Below are 21,386 nucleotides of genomic sequence, written 5' to 3'. Positions count from 1 at the left end.
CACGTTTTACATTTTGTTTTGACATGTCGAAATTATTAACGGTAAAATATTCGGTAGTCAGTCAGGTTCTGCGGCATGTTTTCGTGATGTGTTGTTCATTCTGATCTCTCTGTGTTGTAGGCTGCATGGACTACTACTACACCGTCTGTTCCCACCCCTTAAACGAACGTTGTACGATAACTGTATGTGTTCGCAAAAAGTTCGCCGATTTCAAGTCACCATACCATACGACCATCCAAGGGAGGCTACCCGGCAACCACTTCCGGACCCCTTCCAGCGCTGACCCAAACGCCACGATATACAACCGCCCGTTGCTACATGTATACTTGGTGTCAACTCACTTCACTGATTTCTTTACTATTTGTATACTACATGTATTAGATTATGTTTAAATTTGTGGGATAGCCTAGTGGTTGAGCGTTCACTTGTCACGCCGAAGACCTGGGTTCGATTCCCCACATGGGTACAAAGTATGAAGCTCATTTCTGGTGTCCCCTGCCGTGATAATGTTGCTTGAAGCGGCGTGAATCCATACTCACTGACCAAAGCCATAATACAAACTTCAAGAAAAGTCACAGATCCAATAGAGTGTGTAAGCATGTTTCCCGACCCCAGTCTTACGAAGCATGACTCGATTTGTAACATTATTTTGCCTCTAAGCATATAAGTGGCACAAGAGTGGAATGAGAGACCCTTACGGTGATCTGAATTGGGATCACAAACACACCACTTTAACTACCAGCGTGGAACTGCTGTGGCAATTATAATAATTATTATATATTCAAATAAAAGAATTTGCAGTGAATCTAGGAGTGTACACACTTAATGGCTTATGCTCTGAATGGCTTCCTGTGTGTTCATGAGTCGGTGGTAATGATATAATTACATTGTTATCTCAGCGTGTCGGTTCCACGACTCGGGATGACGCCATGTCGCTTTTTATTTTACAATCACTCCCAGACCAACATCCCACACCCTCTTCTTATATTGCCGACGACACGTGACACTGGATAATTGAGAGAGTGAATGAGTTTAACGCAGCTTCTACAACGGTATTTAGTTTGGTTGGAGTGAGTCAAAGATGAACGCCAAAACTTTTTTTGCGTTTACCGCGTTAGTGAAAACCTCCAGCACGGACATGGTGATATGAAACAGAAGTACAGAAATTGGTGGCAATTAAAAAAACGCAACGAAACACAAAAGTCATTTGAGATGTATATTTTAAATTTCATATAAATGTTCAACTTATGGTAATCGATTGTTCAAAATTTGCACACATCATTGTCACTGGCCCAGGTTGTATATGTTATACATGAAACAGTAGATTTTAAGGTGAAGGTCATTTGTTCTCAGTATCTTGTATGGCCACCATTAGAGGCCAGATCTGCCTGGTATCATTGTCTCATGGAAGCAATCTGATCCGGTCCCGAATTGTGACCTGGGGAATGTTCACCCACTCTTCCTGCAGTGCTTCTGTCAACTGTCGGAGTTTCTGCGGTTGAAGCTAACGCGCTCGCAGTCGTTGATCCAGTGCATCCCATAAATGTTCGATTGGGTTTTAATCTGGAGACCTTGAGAGCCATGGCAGGACCTACCTAGATGTTGTGATTCCTGAAAAAGGCTGTTGTCAGTCCTGCCGTGTGAGGTCGGGCGTTGTCTTGTTGGAAAATGACGTTCGCTTGTTGCACTCAATTATACAGTGTCACGTGTCGTCGGTAATACTCATGTGTCACTTATATGCTTAGAGGCAAAATAATTTTACAAATCGAGTCGTGCTTCGCAAGGCAGGGTTGGAAAACATGCTTACACTCTCTATTGGATCTGTGACTTTTCTTGAAGTTTATATTATGGCTTTGGTCAGTAAGTATGGATTCACGCCGCTTTAAGCAACATTCCAGCAACATCACGGCGGGGGACACCAGAAATGAGCTTCAAACTTTGTACCCAAAACCACTCGATTTCGACGCTGACCTAGCTGCAACTGGTTCTGGCATTATATGTTAGAGCTATTGTGTATGGATCAGAGCATCTCCTTCCTTCTGTATAAAATATCAGAAGTATGCTCTGAAAGCTTAACTGTGGTCAAACAATCGTACACTGAAATATTAAACGAGGGACAAACTTTGGAGTTTTCCCTTACCGTTATAAATGCAAAAAACACTGGCAAAAATCTTACTTTCTTACTTTAGTTTTCTTAACTCTATTCTATTACTTTTTGTTTGAATTTTGTAAAACTTTCATGATCTTTAACAATCTGAACGAGCGAAACCTCAACGTGAACAGCCATATAAGTCTTGCAATACACATTACAGAACTCAGTCTAAAATTTACACTTACAACATTTTCTTCGTTCCAAGCTATTCAGTATTGCAGTGTAGGGTCCATGGAATTTTAATGTCAAAATGGTATGTTATCATTGCTGCATTCGTCTGTGAACCGCTTAAGCATGTTTATGACAAGAAATTTTTATTTTAAACAGAAATCAGAAACATGTGATCAAATGTGCTACATAATCATTCAGGCACTAATATACAATAATACGGTATGCGATATTAAATACGGTATGTGGAATCCTTCAAAGACTGATACATGTGTCATTTCGGTTTTTTAAAAACCTTCGGAGATTGATACGTGTATAAATACGGTATGTGGAGAATCCTTCAGGGACAGGTGCATGTATAAATACAGTATGTTGACAATCCTTCAGGGACAGGTGCATGTCTAAATACAGTATGTTGAGAATCCTTCAGGGACATGTGCATGTATAAATACAGTATGTGGAGAATCCTTCAGGGACAGGTGCATGTATAAATACAATATGTGGAGAATCCTTCAGGGACAGGTGCATGTATAAATACAGTATGTGGAGAATCCTTCAGGGACAGGTGCATGTATAAATACAGTATGTGGAGAATCCTTCAGGGACAGGTGCATGTATAAATACAGTATGTTGAGAATCCTTCAAGGACAGGTGCATGTATAAATACAGTATGTCGAGAATCCTTCAGGGACAGGTGCATGTATAAATACAGTATGTGGAGAATCCTTCAGGGACAGGTATATGTATAAATACAGTATGTGGAGAATCCTTCGGGGACTGATACATGTATAAATACGGTATGTAGAATCCTTCAGAGACTGATATATGCTATAAATACGGTATGTAGAATACTTCACAGACTGAAATATGTATAAATACGGTATGACTAATCTCGTCTTGCGTCCATGCAATAAGAAAGAAATAAGTGTTCACATAACTTAAAATAAAGTTCTGGACTAAGTGAGGTGAAACGGGCTTTAACGTAGCATTCAATGTTATTGCACTTATATAGCGACGTGCATACACGAGTGCGTGTGTATGTGGCTACTTGTACTGGTCGGGACTAATGCCGATTTGATAGTGCAAGCCCACTGAGATATCATGCCGCAGTTTAACATAAATACCCCACTCAGACACAGTATACTGACCCCGAGCCGAACAGTCCTTGTTTTAGCCCCTTATGCCGAGCGCTAGGCAGGGTAACAAAAAGCACCATATTTTAGCGTCTTTTGGTGTGACGCGGCCGCGGCCCTTCCGCTCTCCGGGCGGACGCTCTGCCACTAGACCACAGAGGCGGTCTAAGTGTGGACTAAGCATGCCAGAGCGAGGATGTCCGTTTGATATTCTGAGGGGGCAAATGCTGAAAAATATTAATTGTTCTCATGTTTAACACACACAACATATGTTAATGTCCAGTTTTGTGAGTTCAAACCATTCTTACGTTCTTCTACTCAGAGAAATTTTTGTTTGTTGTTTAACGCCGCACTCAGCAATATTCCAGCTGTATGACGGCCGTCTGTAAATAATCGAGACTGAACCAGACAATCAAGTGATTGACATCATGAGCATCGATCCACGCAATTTGAATACGATGACATGCATCAACCAAGTTACCGAGCCTGACCTACCGATCCCGTTAGTCGCCTTTCACGGCAAGCATGGGTTGCCGAAGACCTATTCTAACCCGGGTATTCACGGGTCACTCAGAGAAATGAATCGTAGGTCATAAAGCCCTGTCGACACAGAGTGACATGCATTATTCCTCTATTCGGGAAACATCATCCGCAAGTGTGTTGATGTCATACTGTTATCTGTTGCACCAATCTCCTTCCGCCGGCCGAGATCAAAGGAAGTGTGTTTCGACGTCACACATCAAGTGTTATTGCACGAAGTGCCCTGGACGTCCTGTTGGAGACATGAGGGACACTGGTACAGGCACGTGCCAAGAAGCAACTGCCACTTATTTCAAGTGAGGACCGTGCTGAAAGTTCATTAGAGTATACATACATGTTGTTTATTCCTTCTGATGATAAACATATAAAGTCAAACCTTTAATCCAGACAGCATCAATGCCGGGAAAACGTCCGGATTAACACCTTTTAGAATAAACGAATTATTGGTATGTGGAGTGTCCAGTGTATATGTGTAGACATCACAAACAGAAATTTCCCGCAATGTGGATTTCCCGATTATCGGGGTCAAACAGTATGCATATATATATGTATGATTTTATGTATGTATATATATATATATATATATAGAGAGAGAGAGAGAGAGAGAGAGAGAGAGAGAGAGAGAGAGAGAGAGAGAGAGAGAGAGAGATATGATCGCAAAATATTACAAACATATCAATCTTAGAACTCATATAATAATAATGTTTTTTTCTAGGCCTTTTTCCTGCTTATTATAAGTTATTGAATAGGTAAATATTGGTTGGGAAGGAAAATAGGCATTATTTAAGACATCTGCCCCTACAAAATTTCCAAACGCAATTATTCACTTATATTAAAATCAGCTTTAATTAAGTATCAATTTCCATACTTAAACATTGTATAAGAAAGGTCACATATACATACTGTCATTTCTAAGTCAAAGGTCCATTGGTTCATTTGGACCAGTGGGTATGAAGGCTTATGTCAAATACCTTTTTACCAGTGTACATAAGTACTCATAATTCGTCACATTAACTTCTTTACTGACAGCCTGTTCTTGTGTTGCAAGATGAGTAATGTTTCGACAATTAAGTAGGTTTATTTCCAGCTGCACTGTGATTGAACTGGTTGATCCTAGGCTAATTGCTTGTTGTTGAATCACTCTGCCGCTGAAACTCGGATGTTGGGGCATCAGCGGCATCAGAACGACGTTGTCATCGACAGGATACAGACGTTGAGGTGCGTAGCTCAGATCGTACATTTTGCCGTTGTTAACAATTATTCAGTTCAATTTCGATTTTATAGACAGAATCCAAATACACGTCACGGAGTTTGACATGTAAATACCTTTATTTTATTAACTTCAATTGCAGTAATGGCACAATGTCCATGCGAAATAGACGTGTTTATTGGGTATCTTAGGAAAAGCATGTGTCAAGTACTTAGCAATATTTTGAATTGCTGTTGAAATTACCTTACATTTATACTCAAATGATGGCCATTCCACTGAATTCTGTAACAATCCCGCTAAGTTCTTCTTTTCCGTAACGGAAAAGAAGGCGGAACTCGCAGCGAATTCACGGGGTTCGAATCACAGTGAGGTGAGGTGAAATTGGGTTTAACGTCGCGTCCAAGATTATTGCGCTTATATAGCGACGTGCATGCACGTGTGTGTGTTTGTGTGGCTGCTTGTACTAGTCCGGACTGATGCCGATTTATAGTGCTAGCTCACTGAGAGCCGCAGTTTAACATGAATATCCCACTCAGACGCAGTATACTGACTCCGAGCCGACCAGTCCTTGTTTTAGCCCCTCAATGCCGAGCGCCAGACAGGTTAACAACAAGTACCATCTTTTAACGTCTTTAGGTATGACGCGGCCGGGGATCGAACCCCGGACCTTCCGCTCTCCGGGCGGACGCTCTACCACTAGACCACGGAGGCGGTCTCGAGTCACAGAATCCCTCTGATAATGATAGCTGATGTGTCAACACCATATCCAGGGTTGTTTGATTCTCAAAGTGGTATACGTCAACGATCTGCCACACCTCCCCCCTCTGGAGGAAACGCCACCGAAGTGTTATTTAAAACCGCATAAACCGCTCCCATTGCAATGGCGTCATCATGAATGACCAATTTCTTATTTTAAACACAGTTTAAATGGTTATGCGTTTTTTACTTATTTTGTTGTGAGTTAAAATTTAGCGTCGCATCGGCATTATTTCAGCCATATAGCGACACTTATTTTGTTGTAATGGATGTGACTGCGTTTTAGTTTTTAACTCTTATAAATGTGAGTCATGGGTGGCCCGGTCGTCTTAGGCGCCGTAATTCGCTGTGCGTCCCTTGGGCTCGCCAGAAACCTATGATTGTGGGTTCGAATCCCGAGTTCGGCCCAATTATGTTTCTAGGTTTGTCAGCACCATACACGTGCTTGTGGGTTTCACCTTAAACGTCTAAGACCTGAACCACTTCGGACTTTCCTCCCCCATTAAGCTGACACGCCGTGATATAACTGGAATACTGTCAAAAGCGGCGTTCAAACCAAATCACTCATTCACTAAAATGACGTAATATATAGAATAACCTGCTCAAAACTTGGAACTACAGGACCCTCGTCAAGAAGACCAAAGACTTGAAGTTTAATCACGCTGATCTTTCACTCAGGACTACTCATCCGTAATGACTCTCATGTCGCCTCACTTGAGTGAGTGAGTGAGTATGGTTTTACGCCGCTTTTAGCGGTATTCCAGCAATATCACGGCGGGGGTCACCAGAAATGGGCTTCACACATTGTACCCATGTCGGGAATCGAACCCGGGTCTTCGGCATGACGAGCGAACGCTTTAACCACTAGGCTACCCGACCGCCCCTCGCCTCACTTGAAGTCTCGTTGGCACCTGTAATGAAGGAGAAAGTTCTACTCATTATATTAACTTGAAGTTATTTCCCTGTCTACAGAAGCCATGATGGAAGGGTTCTTGTGTGTACTGCTGATTGCTGGTCTGTCGGGCGTACTCGCCACCCCTGTCAGTGAGCGGAGGGCGAGTAGGATGAGCAGGGCGACTGGAGGTAAGTTTGACGCATACATAAACACACAGTGGTGATTCCTGGTAGGAAAAGGTAGTCACGAGAATATCATGTTCACGTCGGGGCGAGACCAGGGGTAGAATAGGTCTTCAGCAACCCAGACTTGCCGTAAAGGGCAACGATACTTGTTTATTGTGAAAAGCTTGAATCGTTCTGACTGCCGTGTAAAACAATGGTCATTCACTCATGCACATACTATCCACTATCCACTATCCATACTATCCATGTCGCGTCATACCATCCTCACCCATGTACACAAACCAGAAACAGGTAACATTTTAACATATATTTCTGATAACGACATTGCTTAATTATCTTAATTTAAAGTTTTACTTTATTTGCTACAACTATTTAAAACCTTACAATTATATTGATCATGTTTGAACAACAGGTTGGAAACTGACCACATTCATTTATGGAAGAAAATGCGAAAATTTGAATCGTTTATAAATGACCATGTTGTTGGAGCTCAAGCGTGGGCGGTCGGGTAGCCTAATGGTTAAAGCGTTCGCTTATCACGCCGAAGGCTCGGGTTCGAATCCCCACATGGGTACAATGTGTGAAGCCCATTTCTGGTGTCCCCCGCCGTGATATTGCTGGACTATTGCTGAAAGCGGCGTAAAACCATACTCACTCACTCACTCACTCACTCACTCCAGACCAGCGGGGCTACTGCTACACCAGTGAAGGTGTCTTCAGGCATGGTGAAGTCTTCAACACCCGCCGATCCCCCTGTCTCAAGTTCAGGTGCGAGTTTGGCAGAGCGAGAGTATTTGAAACAGGTGAGTGTTTATTCAAAATAATTCCAAAAACAACACTGGCACTTTAATCTAAATATGTTTTTCAGTAACATTTGCTCACTGATCAGAATGTATACTTTCTTCATTATATACCATAGGAAATTTGAGATTAGCAGTGATTCCGTGTCATTTTTTCACTACCCTATAATATTATTCTTAAAATAATCGATGTTTAAAACACAATTACGTATCATTAGAAACCCCGTGTGATTACAATACTATGTAAACTGCCCTATTTATCCTTCAGTACCAAATTATTTGATGCCATACTTGTGTACAGAAACAGGAACGCTTTGAGAAGCATCTATCTATACCTATTAGAAAGTTCAGTGACTGTCCATTGAGCAAGTTGAAATTGCAACGAAGAAAAGAGCTAATGAAAAGTAGTTCTTTGGGGTACCTCATTTGCATATTTATTGGGTTGTGATACCAAGTTTACCTTATTGGTTCATTGCATCAATAACACTGTCCATCAAATGATGGATACGTTTCCCACCTCCCCTTGGTCACTAGCGTCTTCTGTTTGTCCATTTAAAATGGCCCGTCTTCTCCAATCTGAAGGCCACGAAATGAAATACACGTGGTTAAGAAAACAATATTTATTTTGTCACGTTTCCGACCAACGTTAATCCTTCATGGGTATGTAGATGTAGATACTTGGTTCCACCATCACCAATGAATTCATACACCTGGCCACCCGTGAAGATCCGGGGTAGAATAGGTCTTCAGCAACCCATGCTTGCCGTAAAAGGCGACTATGCTTGTCGTAAAAGACGACTAACGGGATCGGATGGTCAGACTCGCTGACCTGGTTGATGCATGTCATCGTATCCCAATTGTGTGGATCGATGTTCATGATGTCAATCACTGGATTGTCTGGTCCAGACTCGATAAGTTACACACCGCCGTTATATATATGGAATATTGCTGAGTGCGGCGTTAAACAACAAACAAACAAAACATACGCCTGCAATATGTTACAGCAGTAATGCTGACGGCCCGGGAGCGCCACATTTGAAAAGCAGATAGCCCCGGGAACGCTAAACAGAAAACTCCAGGAATTCTGTTATTGGTGCCCGGACCGTAACCGACGAATACCCTGGCTAATCAAGGTTGTGTTACTCTGAGCACTGGATATACCGACTGTATCTTTACAGGTTGTCCCCACGACGGGTCCTGTCACCCACTCGGCAGCACCTGGTTCGCTAGTGACTGCCACACCTACTCCTGTCAGAAGCAAGCCCACAACTCGTACGAAATTAAGAGACTGCGGTCAGGTGAGTTGGTGGAGATATGTAGTTTTAGTCTATTAACAAAATATTTGCTATCGGCATCACAAATTCGCCCTGATTATGTTTCTTGGTTTGTCAATACCGTGTCCGTGCTCCTGGGTTTCAACAAATCAGTGAACGCCAAACACCTGCATCACTTCGGGCTTTCCTCCCACATCAACTGTTACTGAAATCATGTTTAAAGCATGCTATCCTGTAAATATTTCCGATTATTTTCGCACCTGGGCCTTTTAACTCATTTTAGCTGTGTACATGAATTGACCATGTCAGCTCTAGAATTTCTAAATTTTGGGGGATGGGGCTTTGATTGGTTTAGGGTGAGCATCTTTTCTTTAAATGTTGAGGAGTTTATTTCGCTTTCATTAATTATCATTACGAATTATGGACACTTGTCTTCAAGAAAAGAGCATATTATGTATTTTCTGCCATGCGAGCCATGTGTAAAATACATTAATTTTAAAAAATAATTTTTCAGAGTAAATCAAACGTTTGCTCCCTAAGTGCCAGTTTTTTCTCTGATCTGTGTGTTTATGTTCATTATCCGCCAGCTGTTTTTACCATTACTCCGCTGTTGCTCCAGGGTGCCGCGATGTCAGTGGTAAATGCCGTCGCCCGGGTGAGCGCTTCCCCTACCACGTCAACGGCCGCATCTACCAAGGCTGCACCTGCACCACCACCCCCACCGTCATCAGCTACAGCTGCAACAACCCAAGCAGCCAGGCCTGGTGGGACAGACAAAGAGGCAGGCAGCAGTAGGGCTGTATCGTTTGGGGGGTGAGGGACTAGAGGTATGTATTTAGGGGTAAGGGTTACACAGAAGGCGGGTCAAGGAGTAGAGCTAAACCCAATCCCCACGGGGTTACAACAGGTTTGAGAATGGGGGTGGGTATGTTGTTCTATGTTGCATGTAGAAAGTGAGACAGACAGTTGGGGGTCTGAGGGCCGGATGGGAGGAGACCATCTTCCCGAGGCAAGGGAATTAACTGACTACAAAAGTACAGTTTCGACCCTTGCCGAACTTGGCTGCAATTTCGGAGTATAGTTTAGTTGGACTAACGAGTCTATGTCGATCCAAAAATCGCGTAACGAAGTCAACATCCGATTCTTAAACTCCTGTTCTGATTTAGGTCGATTGCAGGAATTGCAAAGCATGTGTAACGTCAACTCGGCGTTGTCATATATTTTCCAAATCTTTTCATGTTTTTAATCAAGTTTCTCAGATAATTTGATGAACTTCGCGAGGTAAGACCCGTTTTATTATAATCTAGATCTTTATTATCGATCACATCGTTTTGGTTGGGCGCCGCCATTTTGTTTGAAGCAAATGCAAGTAATGTGATAGGTGGAATTGATTGGTCAATAAGAGATGGCGCTACAATCGAGCCACGAAATTGCAGCCTAGCTCGGCCAGGGCTGAGACTGGACTTTTATAGTTAGTTTACTCCATTGCATCAGGAAGATGGGAGAAGACCGGGTGGGGACGATTCACAGAAATAGAAAGCCACAATTCATGACTTGTTAGACTGGATGGCTGAGTCAACACATTTACGGAACAAAAGATGGGGGATTAAATGGGATAGATAGCTATCGTTAGATCGAGGCAAGTGTAAGGGTTGTTGATCAGGAGAAACGGTAATGAGGGACGCAGTGAAGTGTAAGGGGGGAGTTGGTATATTGCGGGAAATGCCTGTAGCCAAACCTTGACAAATGAAGACGATGCATCAATTGATGTTGGTTGGATGTTGGATTCGCGTGTGAGCACCAACTAGCTGGAGATGCGGTGATGACTTTGAATGGGGAATACTTCCGGTAAGCGAGCAGATGACTTTAACTGGGCGTCTCGGTTGGGACTGCAAGAACGCCGTCAAGTGGAACGATGTCCAGATTAATTTACAGTGCCACGACTCTTTTCTCCACCCAACAAGTCCGGTGTTTAAAGTTAATCCGCTTGGAAAATATGCCAAAATTGTCTGATGATTGTCGAATTTCCTGTTTTTGTCTGTATGTTACCCCGACTGTCAATCTGAAACAAATACATGACATTATTCTGTCATAGTTGATGTATATTTATTTCTAATCGCTGGTTTGAATGTCATAACCTACTGATATAGACGCGCCCTTGTAATTATCTGAATTATGAAGTAATGATTTCAGTGACAGGACCTGATAGTGGAGTGAACTCGCCCTTAACACACTGTAATTGTACTGGATGTATTTTGAAAATATTTTAGTGACAGAAGATGCGAAACACAAAGAAACTGACATTTAAAGATTTTATGTACGCTTCATATACATTTTTCGAAAAATCACGGTCTGACAATTAAACCCGAAGATCTGCATGGTATTTTATATAAACCGTGCTTTCGATAACAACAGTCTCACACGGTTTGTCGTGGGCCACTGGGCTGAGCGTTCGCTTGCAGCCGACTGCGACAGTGCACGTGTCGATCGTGTCGTCATGGCGCATTGACGAAAACACGTGGAGCATGACTTTGTGTTTTGTTTGTTTGTCGTTTAACGCCGCTCGCAGCAATATTCCAGCTGCTTGATGGCGGACTGTAAATAATCGAGTCTGGACAAGATAATCCAGTGATTGGCATCATGCGCATCGAACTAGGGAATTTGGATAGGATGACATTAATCAACAAATTCCAATCTGACCAATCGATCCCGTTAGTCGCCTCTTAGTCTCGGGTCTGGAGGATTCAACGTGCGTTGCCTCATACTGCAACACCTAATATTACCATTTATATATTAAATGAAAAATTAAACTAAACTATACATAAATTCAGAGTTTTTAATGACAATTAAATCAACGCAAAAATCAAAACATCGGCGCAGTCATGACGAAGCACTGATTGACAACTGCCACAAGCGACACATCACTTGACCGGACTTTTGTCCTTTTGTAAACAATGGCGCTCAAACTGAAATCAATGATGTTGGAAGTCTAGTGTTACTACAACGGCGACAGTGTATGCCAGTGTATGTTTTCGCATCAATGTCAGTGACCGTATCGCTAGCTATTTGTGGGGCTTCGATAACAGCACGTGGCGGCATACAACCGATGTAAACAAAGTATAAATACGCAAATGGAAATAGTAATATTAATGTGGGAGGAAAGCCCGAAGTGATGCAGGTCTCAGACGTTTACCACTTTGGTGAAATCCACAGCTGACAAAGCTAGAAACATAATAGGGGCGAACCGGGATTCGAACCCACTACCATCGGTTTCTGGCGTGACCAAGGGACGCAACTCTGCACAGCCAATTGCGGCGCCTCAGCCGACTGGTACACCTGTGCCCCTAGAATTATACGACTCTGAGAAACCATTAAGGCAACATAATAAAAGAACCCACTACAGTTTAAATATAGATTTACCCATGGAAGTTTCAATATCTGGGGACTGATATTCCTTACGAATGATATCACGCTGCCATTACAATAGGGAAACGGGAGTAAAGGGGTTGTGGGCTAAGACTAACCCAACGTCTCTGAAAACATAGTTTTGACAGAAACAAACAACTACATTTAATTTGAAAAGGAGCCCCATGACCCAGTGAGTTTCAGAACCTTGGGAAATCTAGACTTGCTTTATCTAAGGACCCGTCAAGATCCTGGTTAGAATAGGTCTTCAGCAACCCATGCTTGCCGTAAGAGGCGACTAACGGGATCGGTTGGTCAGGCTCGCTGATTTGTTTGATGTATGTCATCGTATCCCAATTGCGTGGATCGATGCTCATGATATCAATCACTGGATTGTCTGGCCCAAACTCGATTATTTACAGACCGCCATCATATAGCTTGAATATTGCTGAGTGCGGCGTTAAACAACAAACAAATACAAACTCTATTTGGGATTATTGCATTACAGTTAGGGCTGGGCGGAAGGGAAAATATTATGGTTCAGGGACTGTGACAAACTAGGCATGGGTTTTACGCGGACTTGAACTACATGCATCTTTCAAATATGTCTCAACGTGTAAGAAAACGCCAATTGAGACAGGTCGTAGATGTTTTCTATTTTATGGACACCAAGGTGCACACACAGGTATGGTGCTGACAGACGGGTACCAACGGTCCAAGCGAATCTTGGATTCAAATCCATGACTATCGCATTCATGGCTTAGCTAAGGGACGCAACTCTGCATGTCAAATTGAAGTTAAAAAGTTTTGTTTTACGTCTCTCCTAGAAATATTCCATGAAAGACGCAAAAACGCATATAGTTTGTTCTATATTGTTTTACCCATGTTGGGAATCGAACCTGGTTTATGGTTAGACGGGCGAACGCTTTGAGTACAAAGCTAAGTCAATCCCTGGCTTGGATGGTTAAAGATCGATATACAACGCAGTCGTTAATCTAACACCTGGAAGGCGACTGGTGTGTACTCCTTACCAGGCAAGCCAGTGGTTGACAGCATGAGAAATGAAGCCAACAAATCCCCATTTGTTTACTCGAACATTTTCCAGGAAAACTTCCAGCTGTATAGTGAGTGAGTGAGTGAGTTGGGTTTAACGCCACTTTTAACATTATTCCAGTTTTATCACGGCGTGTCAGCTTAATGTGGGAGGAAAGTCCGAAGTGATGCAGGTGTCAGACGTTTACCACTTCGGTGAAGCTCACGAGTACGGGTATGGTGCTGACAAACCTAGAAACATAATCGGGGCGAACCGGGATTCGAACCAACAATCATAAGTTTCTGGGGTGCCCAAGGGACGCAACTCTGCACAGCGAATCGCTGCACCCTAGACGGCTGGGCCACCCGTGCCTCTCTAAATACAAAGTAACTGGTATGCCGGATAGTTTCAAGTCGGGGTTTGGGTCCTCAAGGATGTGTGTCATGGTACTAGTGTAGGTCGTGCTCACTGAATCATTAAATATTCCGACAAGTTGCAGAGGACGAAAAGAGTAAAATCACTATTGACGATTACCTCCCTTTAACTGTCAGTGTCTGGACGAAACGGGCGAACGTTTGTGTTCACGTCATCTTTTCTGACACAGCTCACTGGAATCTGTTGGAATGCAACGAATGCTTACGGATAACCGCTGATTCATCTGCGGAGCTAAATGTCCAAAAGTACTCAGGGATCCGAATAATGAATTTTGTGTGATGTTTCCGTCTTACACTGACAGTGTTTGACTTAAAACCATACGTAGCGGTTAAACGTGCTTTGTTTGTTTGTTCGTTTGTTTGATTGCTGTTTACCGCCGCACTCAGCAATATTTCAGTTCTATGACGGCGGTCTGTAGATAATCGAGTCTCGACCAGACAGTCCTGTGATTAACATCATCAACATCTATCTACGCAATTGATGCATGCATCAACCAAGTCAGCGAGCTTTACCACCCATCCCGTTAGTCGCCGCCTACAAACATAGCACTCATGGGATGCTGAAGACCTATTCTATCCGGGATCTTCACGGAAAAGATCGGATCAATCTTTTTCAAAATGGAGGGGTCCAAAATATCAAATTCCACATGGTCTTAATAAATTAGACAGCTCGGATCCGATGTGTAATCGTTAAAATGGTCAATTGCTTCATAAAGGTGTTAAAATCTACACTGAAACGTCGCCTCAAGATTACATCATCACTAAAATATAACTGTCAGACTTTTTATAAGATCATTTTAAAATCTAAATATATGAAGACTGGCAATTTAACGTAAATCACTTTATAGCAAAGGGAAGCTATCGTCGTTTTTAGGCCAGTTATTATTTTAAGCATTAGTCAATAGATCTGTCTCAAAGCAATTCTTATGTATCTTATAAAAATGATCAGCTGATGTTTAGCAAAACGTTTCTTTGGAATGATTAAATAACGAAGTAGAGAATCGACTATTTCCTCATAACAACCTTTCAAATTTGCATCATCATCATTATCACTAAATTATAATCATTGTCAAGTCTTGTTTCTTAAGGAGCATTGTAAAATCTAAATAGCTGAAGACTGACGATTTAAACGTAAATCACTTTGTAGCAAATGGTAGCTATCTTCGTTTTAAGGCCAAGTTCACACAGTGCCGATTACGGCTCCCGTTTGAGATCAGACAGAGCTACGACAAGAAAAGTGAAAAAGTCGGATTACTTTCCTAAATGATCTGGAATGTCCTATCATTGTCTGAACGCAGTCGTGTACGTTCGTAACAGAGTCCTGCGGATCGGGAAAGGTCCAGAGAGGTCGGCCAAGCACTCCCGACAGCATGGTGCGTCCCGTAACATTCGGGACACTCAGCCGATTTTGCCTTGGCGGATTACAATCGTGACTATGTCGTGACAGATTCTGCAGTATCGGATCCTGTGTTGTCTGGACGGTGTCCTGTGGATCGGGACGCTGTCGTGATGAACGGGCATGAATTGTTCATTGCCGTTTCTTGTCGATTGAGTCCATATTGCGTCCAGATCTTGCCGAATGCCAACCGTCTGTGTCGGTTCACTGTCCGGTCACTGTCTGATTCGGAGGAATCGGGACGCTGTCGGGACAGATTCGGTCGTTGTTTAGCATGCGGAAGATACAAATCGAATCAGATTCGGAATGAGAACGGTAGAATTGGGACGAATTCGGCTGGAAACGGCTGAATCGGGACGCTTCCTGAACAATATGTGATTGTTTGTGAATTTCCCGCCACGAATCACAGGATCTTGATCAGACTTTTGACAAATTTTAATCGGGAATGGACAGCAGTAAAAATCCTGAATGTGTGACTGAGCCCAGTTATTTTGTTAATAAAAACCAGGTTGGGAATGGCGGCCATTTTGTAAAAGGTCTGTCATGGCTGGATTTACTTCCAGAAATTATTGGGGGCACGGGTGGCCCAGTCGTCTAAGGCGCCGCGATTCGCTGTGCAGAGTTGCGTCCATTGGGCACGCCAGAAACATAGGATTGTGGCTTCCAATCCCGGTTCGCCCCGATTATGTTTCTAGGTTTGTCAGCACCACACCTGTTCTCGTGGGTTTCACCGAAATGGTAAACGTCTGAGACCTGCATCACTTCGGGCTTTCCTCCCACATTAAGCTGACACGCCGTGATATTACTTGAATACTGTTAAAAGCGGCGTTAAACCCAACTCACTCACTCACTCACGAAATTATTAGGAGACACTAATACACTGAGTGTGCTTGGTTTGCATGTGTGAATGAAACAACAAAGCATGGATAGAAGGACGTGATGTACGTTGACGTGGACGAGGTGAAGTGGTGGACAATCACCAATAACGTCCCATGAGGCAAAGTCCCAAAGTCCCAGTTCGCTGACTTCAATTGCATCTGTCTCCCACACACATTCCTTGTGTCTAGCGAGCATCCAGCACTTATAACATCAGAGCAATTAATATTCGACATAAGATATTTTTATTGCGTATTATGGTGGAAGAGAAACAGTCGATTCTGTATACAGAAATCAACCATGCCCTAACAGCGTAATTCAAAGCACCCACGCGATCTTTACATAAACACGCTCATATTCTGAACACAAAAGTTAGGGATCATGAATATGTTAGGGATATTTTCATACTGAAGCCTAAGCAGACACTGTCATTAAACTATCCTAAAAATATTCATGATCCATAACTTTTTTGCACAGGACACTACAGTAAAACCCGTCACCTTCGAACCTTTAATTGGGGACCAATTAATTTGTAATAAGTTATCCTTAGTTCGAGACAAGCGAAGTACTGATAATAGATCTTGAATGTCGTTACAATAAAGTTACATAGTTTTAAACGACATCGGGAGATACTGGGTTTCATCTTCATGAAGCCACTGCGACCGCCATGTCCAATGTTCAGTTGATGGTGTGTTCAGGTTTTTCAGAAGGAATGACTATTGCTTTACGCCGCATCAGCAATGTTACGGTTGTTCGCAGCAGGAACCAGTATATGGTTTTCTTTTCACCCCGTAAATAACCAGACAATCCAGAAATTGCCACCGTCAGCATCGAACTTCGCAATTGGGATACGATGACGTGCATCGACCACGTCAGCGAGCCTGGCCACCCGATCCCGCCAGTTATAAATCATTTCAACTGGTGTCCGGGGTAGAATAGGTCTTCAGCAACCCATTCTTGCTGTAAAAAGCGACTATGCTTGTCGTAAGAGGAGAACGGGATCTGGTGGTAAGGGCGCTGACTTGGTTGATGCATGTCATCGTTTCCCAAGTGTGTAGATCGTTGCTAATGATGTCAATCACTTGATTCTCTGGTCCAGGCTCGATTATTTACAGACCGCCGTCATATAGCTGGAATATTGCTGAGTGCGGCGATAAACAACAAACAAACAAACAAATTCACCTTGTGTCATCACTGATTTTCAGTGATCGATTCATATAACTTCCACCACTACTTTACCTTTTACGCCCAATAATCTGCTTCTGCAGATTCGCGACTGATTATTTTCTGGCGTTGACGATTAATATTTACATTGAAATGACGTGACAGTATAAATAATTTGAGTTATTAAAACTCATTTAATCAAAATATACAAATCGCGTCCAAAGATCACGTATACAAAACAACAATATACTTTTCTTTTTTTTTAATTAAACAGAGATATATTTTGAAATAATGCATTTTTTCTATATCACGTGTCATAACACCTCATCAAATTAGAATGCAGTTAACATGTTTATTATCTGTTCTGATAGGAAATATGAACTAAAATAACCATAGCACATTCAAAAGGACAATGAATCCGTGCAATAAATAACTGACAAATACACAATGCAGGTATGAATGAATTACTGCGCCACGAACAGGCCCAGGGTATTGAGTGAGTGAGTGAGTGAGTATGGTTTTACGCCGCTTTTAGCAATATTCCAGCAATATCACGGCGGGGGACACCAGAAATTGGCTTCACACATTGTACCCATGTCGGGAATTGAACCCGGGTCTTCGGCGTGACGAGTGAACGCTTTAACCACTAGGCTACCCGACCTAGCATTGCAAATCAAAACCGTTAAACAGTACAAACAAAGGTGAACGCTTCCACTGCGTCGTCAATGATAAATATATATATATATATATATATACCCAAATGATCTGCATAATCAATCGCCAAACTATTTTTGTCTTAAATTCCAATTGAAGGTTTCTCTTTCTTTTGCTTGTTGTCATAGCCGGGGAATAAAACTTGTGTCATGTACATGTATGTAGGCTATTATCACATCAAGGGTTAAATTTTACTTATTTTTTACATTGAGTTCTTTGTTGGAGTCAAAATGTGTCAAGTTAAATAAACCAATCCTTTGCGTGTAGTCATACGCATGCATATGTCATGTATTTGTCACAGTGGCACAATCACGTTACTTTTTAGACAGTGCAAAACTTTGTATCTGGTGTTGTACGTTAGTATCTCCTCCCAACATAAGTCAGCTCTCTTTCGTCAGATCTATTTTAGATTCTACTTAGGAAATTTGGGCATTTCCACGATTATTAATAAACATGCAACGGAATTGCCAGAACGCACCCTCACCCACTACCGTAAATATTCACATCTGAACAAGACAATCCAAAATTGCCAGCATCGTCAGCATCGATCTTCGCAGTTTGGATACGATGGTGTCAACCAAGTCAGCGAGCCTGGCCACCCGATCCCGTTTGTCGCCTCTTACGACAAGCATAGGCTGCTGACCGACTGTAACCCGAGACCTTAATTAACAACGCATGCATAGCCTTTGTAAGCATGCATGCATGCAATATTCGGTATAAATAAAAGCTACAAAACCTTTTTCATAATCACACCTTTATAAAACGTCAAAGCCAGAGAATGACCAGTCCCAAATTGTCTGCCGAAAGGGAAAATTGTGAATGTTTGAAAGGATCACTAAAAATCAGCGATCACACCACTTATTCGAGAAAAGAAGTAGGCATGTCCTGCTTACGCCAGAACGCCATGACATATTGTTTCCGATCATCAAATTTTCGTTTTCATGTTAAAACACCGACCGGGCATGCCCGATAATCTACGTGCGACATTGCATCGCGAGGTACAAACAGAGGTCATCACTAGTCTTTCCAGAAATATCTTTGACAAGAGGGGGCGGAGCAGCGAATGAGGTGACGCATTTGGACCAATCAGGGAGAGGAGAGCCGTCACGCCATAGACAGGTGCCTAGTCGGACAGAAACAACTACCTGCCAAACATTGAAATTGCGACATGCGACAAAGGTGTTTCAGAATTACGATTTAGAATCATTTTAAGAAAAATATCGAGTTCATGATTTCATGATTTATTCATTTCTCATACATTCACCGCTGGTAGCGCGTGAGACGATATATACAATAAATAAATATAGAAAGATGACGTTTACGTAACTTTCGTTTATCGATGGTTTAATTTGGTTCACTTAGTGTATAGATCAGTTAGATTTTAGGGTGTTTGGCATGTCGTTGACATACCAGACTGAGTGGTGATATTGTAGTGTATAAAGTAATATTTGTAGATAGACGGTGTGTGTGTCGAAGTGTGTGTGTCTGTGTGTGTGTGTGTCGAACCCCTTTGTATCAAATTCCTGGGGTCCAGAGAAATAGTTCGATATACCCGACTCGAGTTTATTGATGTTTCACGCCATATGTTGTTTAAGACATTTTAAGTAATACAAATTTTACCTTTCTTTATCATTTTTTTAGTTCAAATTATGAGGGTATGTTTAACATATTGTTAACTCTTGGGACGATAAAAGTTCAAAACAACCAGGTTAAAATAGTGATGCATATCGTGTATTAGACGTTTGCCCGAACGGGACTGTGAGTTCGACACAACCAAGGACTCGACACATCATGAGTTCGAGACAACGGGGTTCGACTGTATCCTTCATAGGAGGTGAGCTACAACTTAAGCCTTGTCACGAACCCAGTTATCATCAGCACCGAAAGCATCAGCAAATGAAAGTTTTAACCCACCCACGTCTATTCTCAAGTCATAAGTAGGCATAACCGGCGATTCCGAACTTATCCCAAAAGGTATTGGACAACACTGACCATATAAACGAAAATTATGAAATGTTATTCCTTTGAACTTGTGCTGTGCCTGCACGCGTGACATAGGTTAGGGCGGTGGGGTAGCCTAGTGGTTAAAGTGTCGGCTCGTCACGCCAAAGACCCGGTTTCGACTCTCCACATGGGTACAAATGTGTGAAGCCCATGTTCAAGTTTGTTTGTTTTGTTTGTTTTTTTGTTGAACGCCCCACTCAACAATATTCCAGCTATATGACGGAGGTATGTAAATAATCGAGTCTGAACCAGATAATCCCGTGATTGACATCATGAACTTCGATCCACGCAATTGGGATTGATGACATGCATCAACCAAGTCAGCGAGCCTGACCACCCGACCCCGTTAGTCCCCTTTTACGACAAGCATAGTCGCCTCTTACGGCAAGCATGGGTTGCTGAAGACGTTTTCTACCCCGGATCTTCCCGGGTCTCCATTTTCCAGTATCCCCTGTCGTGGCATTGCTGGAAAGTTGCTCAGGACCAACACTCAATTCGCGAACACCTGGTGTCATTCTAATTGTTGCTTTTAGCAGAGACGTCTTATGATTATGGGAAGGGTTTTATCGCTTTTATTGCATGTGAAGGATTGGAATTTGTGTAGCCCGCATATTTGTTTGAGTAAGCTATTGAGTGAGTGAGTGAGTTGGGTTTAACGCCGTTCTTAACAGTATTCAAGGTATATCGCGGCGTGTCAGCTTAATGTGGGAGGAAAGTCCGAATCGGTCTTAGACGTTTACCACTTCGGTGAAACCCACGAGCACGGGTATGGTGCTGACAAACCTAGAAACATAATCGGGTCGAAACGGGATTGGAACCCACAATCCTATGTTTCTGGCGTGCCCAATGGACGCCACTATGCACAGCGAATCGCCCGCCTAAGACGACTGGGCTACCCGTGCTCCCGAGTAAGCTATTGCGTTGTGACATGGAAACAACTGCATAGCCAGGACCTATGAGTCATATTAATTCCGGGTTTTCTTGCCGTCTTGTTCTGGAAGTTTGAAAGGGACTTTTCAATTTAGGACTAGGCGTTGTACTGAGTTTGAAACTGACATTTTCTCTGCGTATTAGGGTAACAATCTACTGACAGACTGATATACAGACAACGGCTTCAATTAAACTTACTGTGAATATCAATTCCCCGTGCCTGGTTCTCCTTGAAATTGCAACATAGGCAGATGAAGGTCATGTATGGATAAACATTCACATACAGAGGGGACATGTGTTTTGTAGACAATCACAAT

The 21,386-nt window shown here is 42.5% G+C and overlaps 1 protein-coding gene across 1 annotated transcript; it reads left to right on the top strand.

Moving 5' to 3' along the window:
* The first annotated feature begins 5,068 nt into the window (after positions 1-5,068).
* On the top strand, positions 5,069-11,207 carry LOC124146341. Its single transcript, XM_046516585.2, has 5 exons — positions 5,069-5,211; positions 6,932-7,042; positions 7,720-7,842; positions 9,018-9,137; positions 9,733-11,207. The coding sequence occupies exons 2-5, from the start codon at positions 6,937-6,939 to the stop codon at positions 9,906-9,908; spliced, it is 525 nt and encodes a 174-aa protein (XP_046372541.1). The 5' UTR covers positions 5,069-5,211; positions 6,932-6,936; the 3' UTR covers positions 9,909-11,207.
* Positions 11,208-21,386: the final 10,179 nt, after the last annotated feature.

The sequence above is a fragment of the Haliotis rufescens genome, unplaced genomic scaffold (assembly GCF_023055435.1).
Source record: "Haliotis rufescens isolate VD_foot unplaced genomic scaffold, xgHalRufe1.0.p SCAF_11, whole genome shotgun sequence".
NCBI classification, from domain to species: Eukaryota; Metazoa; Mollusca; class Gastropoda; order Lepetellida; family Haliotidae; genus Haliotis; species Haliotis rufescens.
Note: the sequence above shows the minus strand (reverse complement) of the source record. Positions and strands in the feature narration are given on the sequence as shown.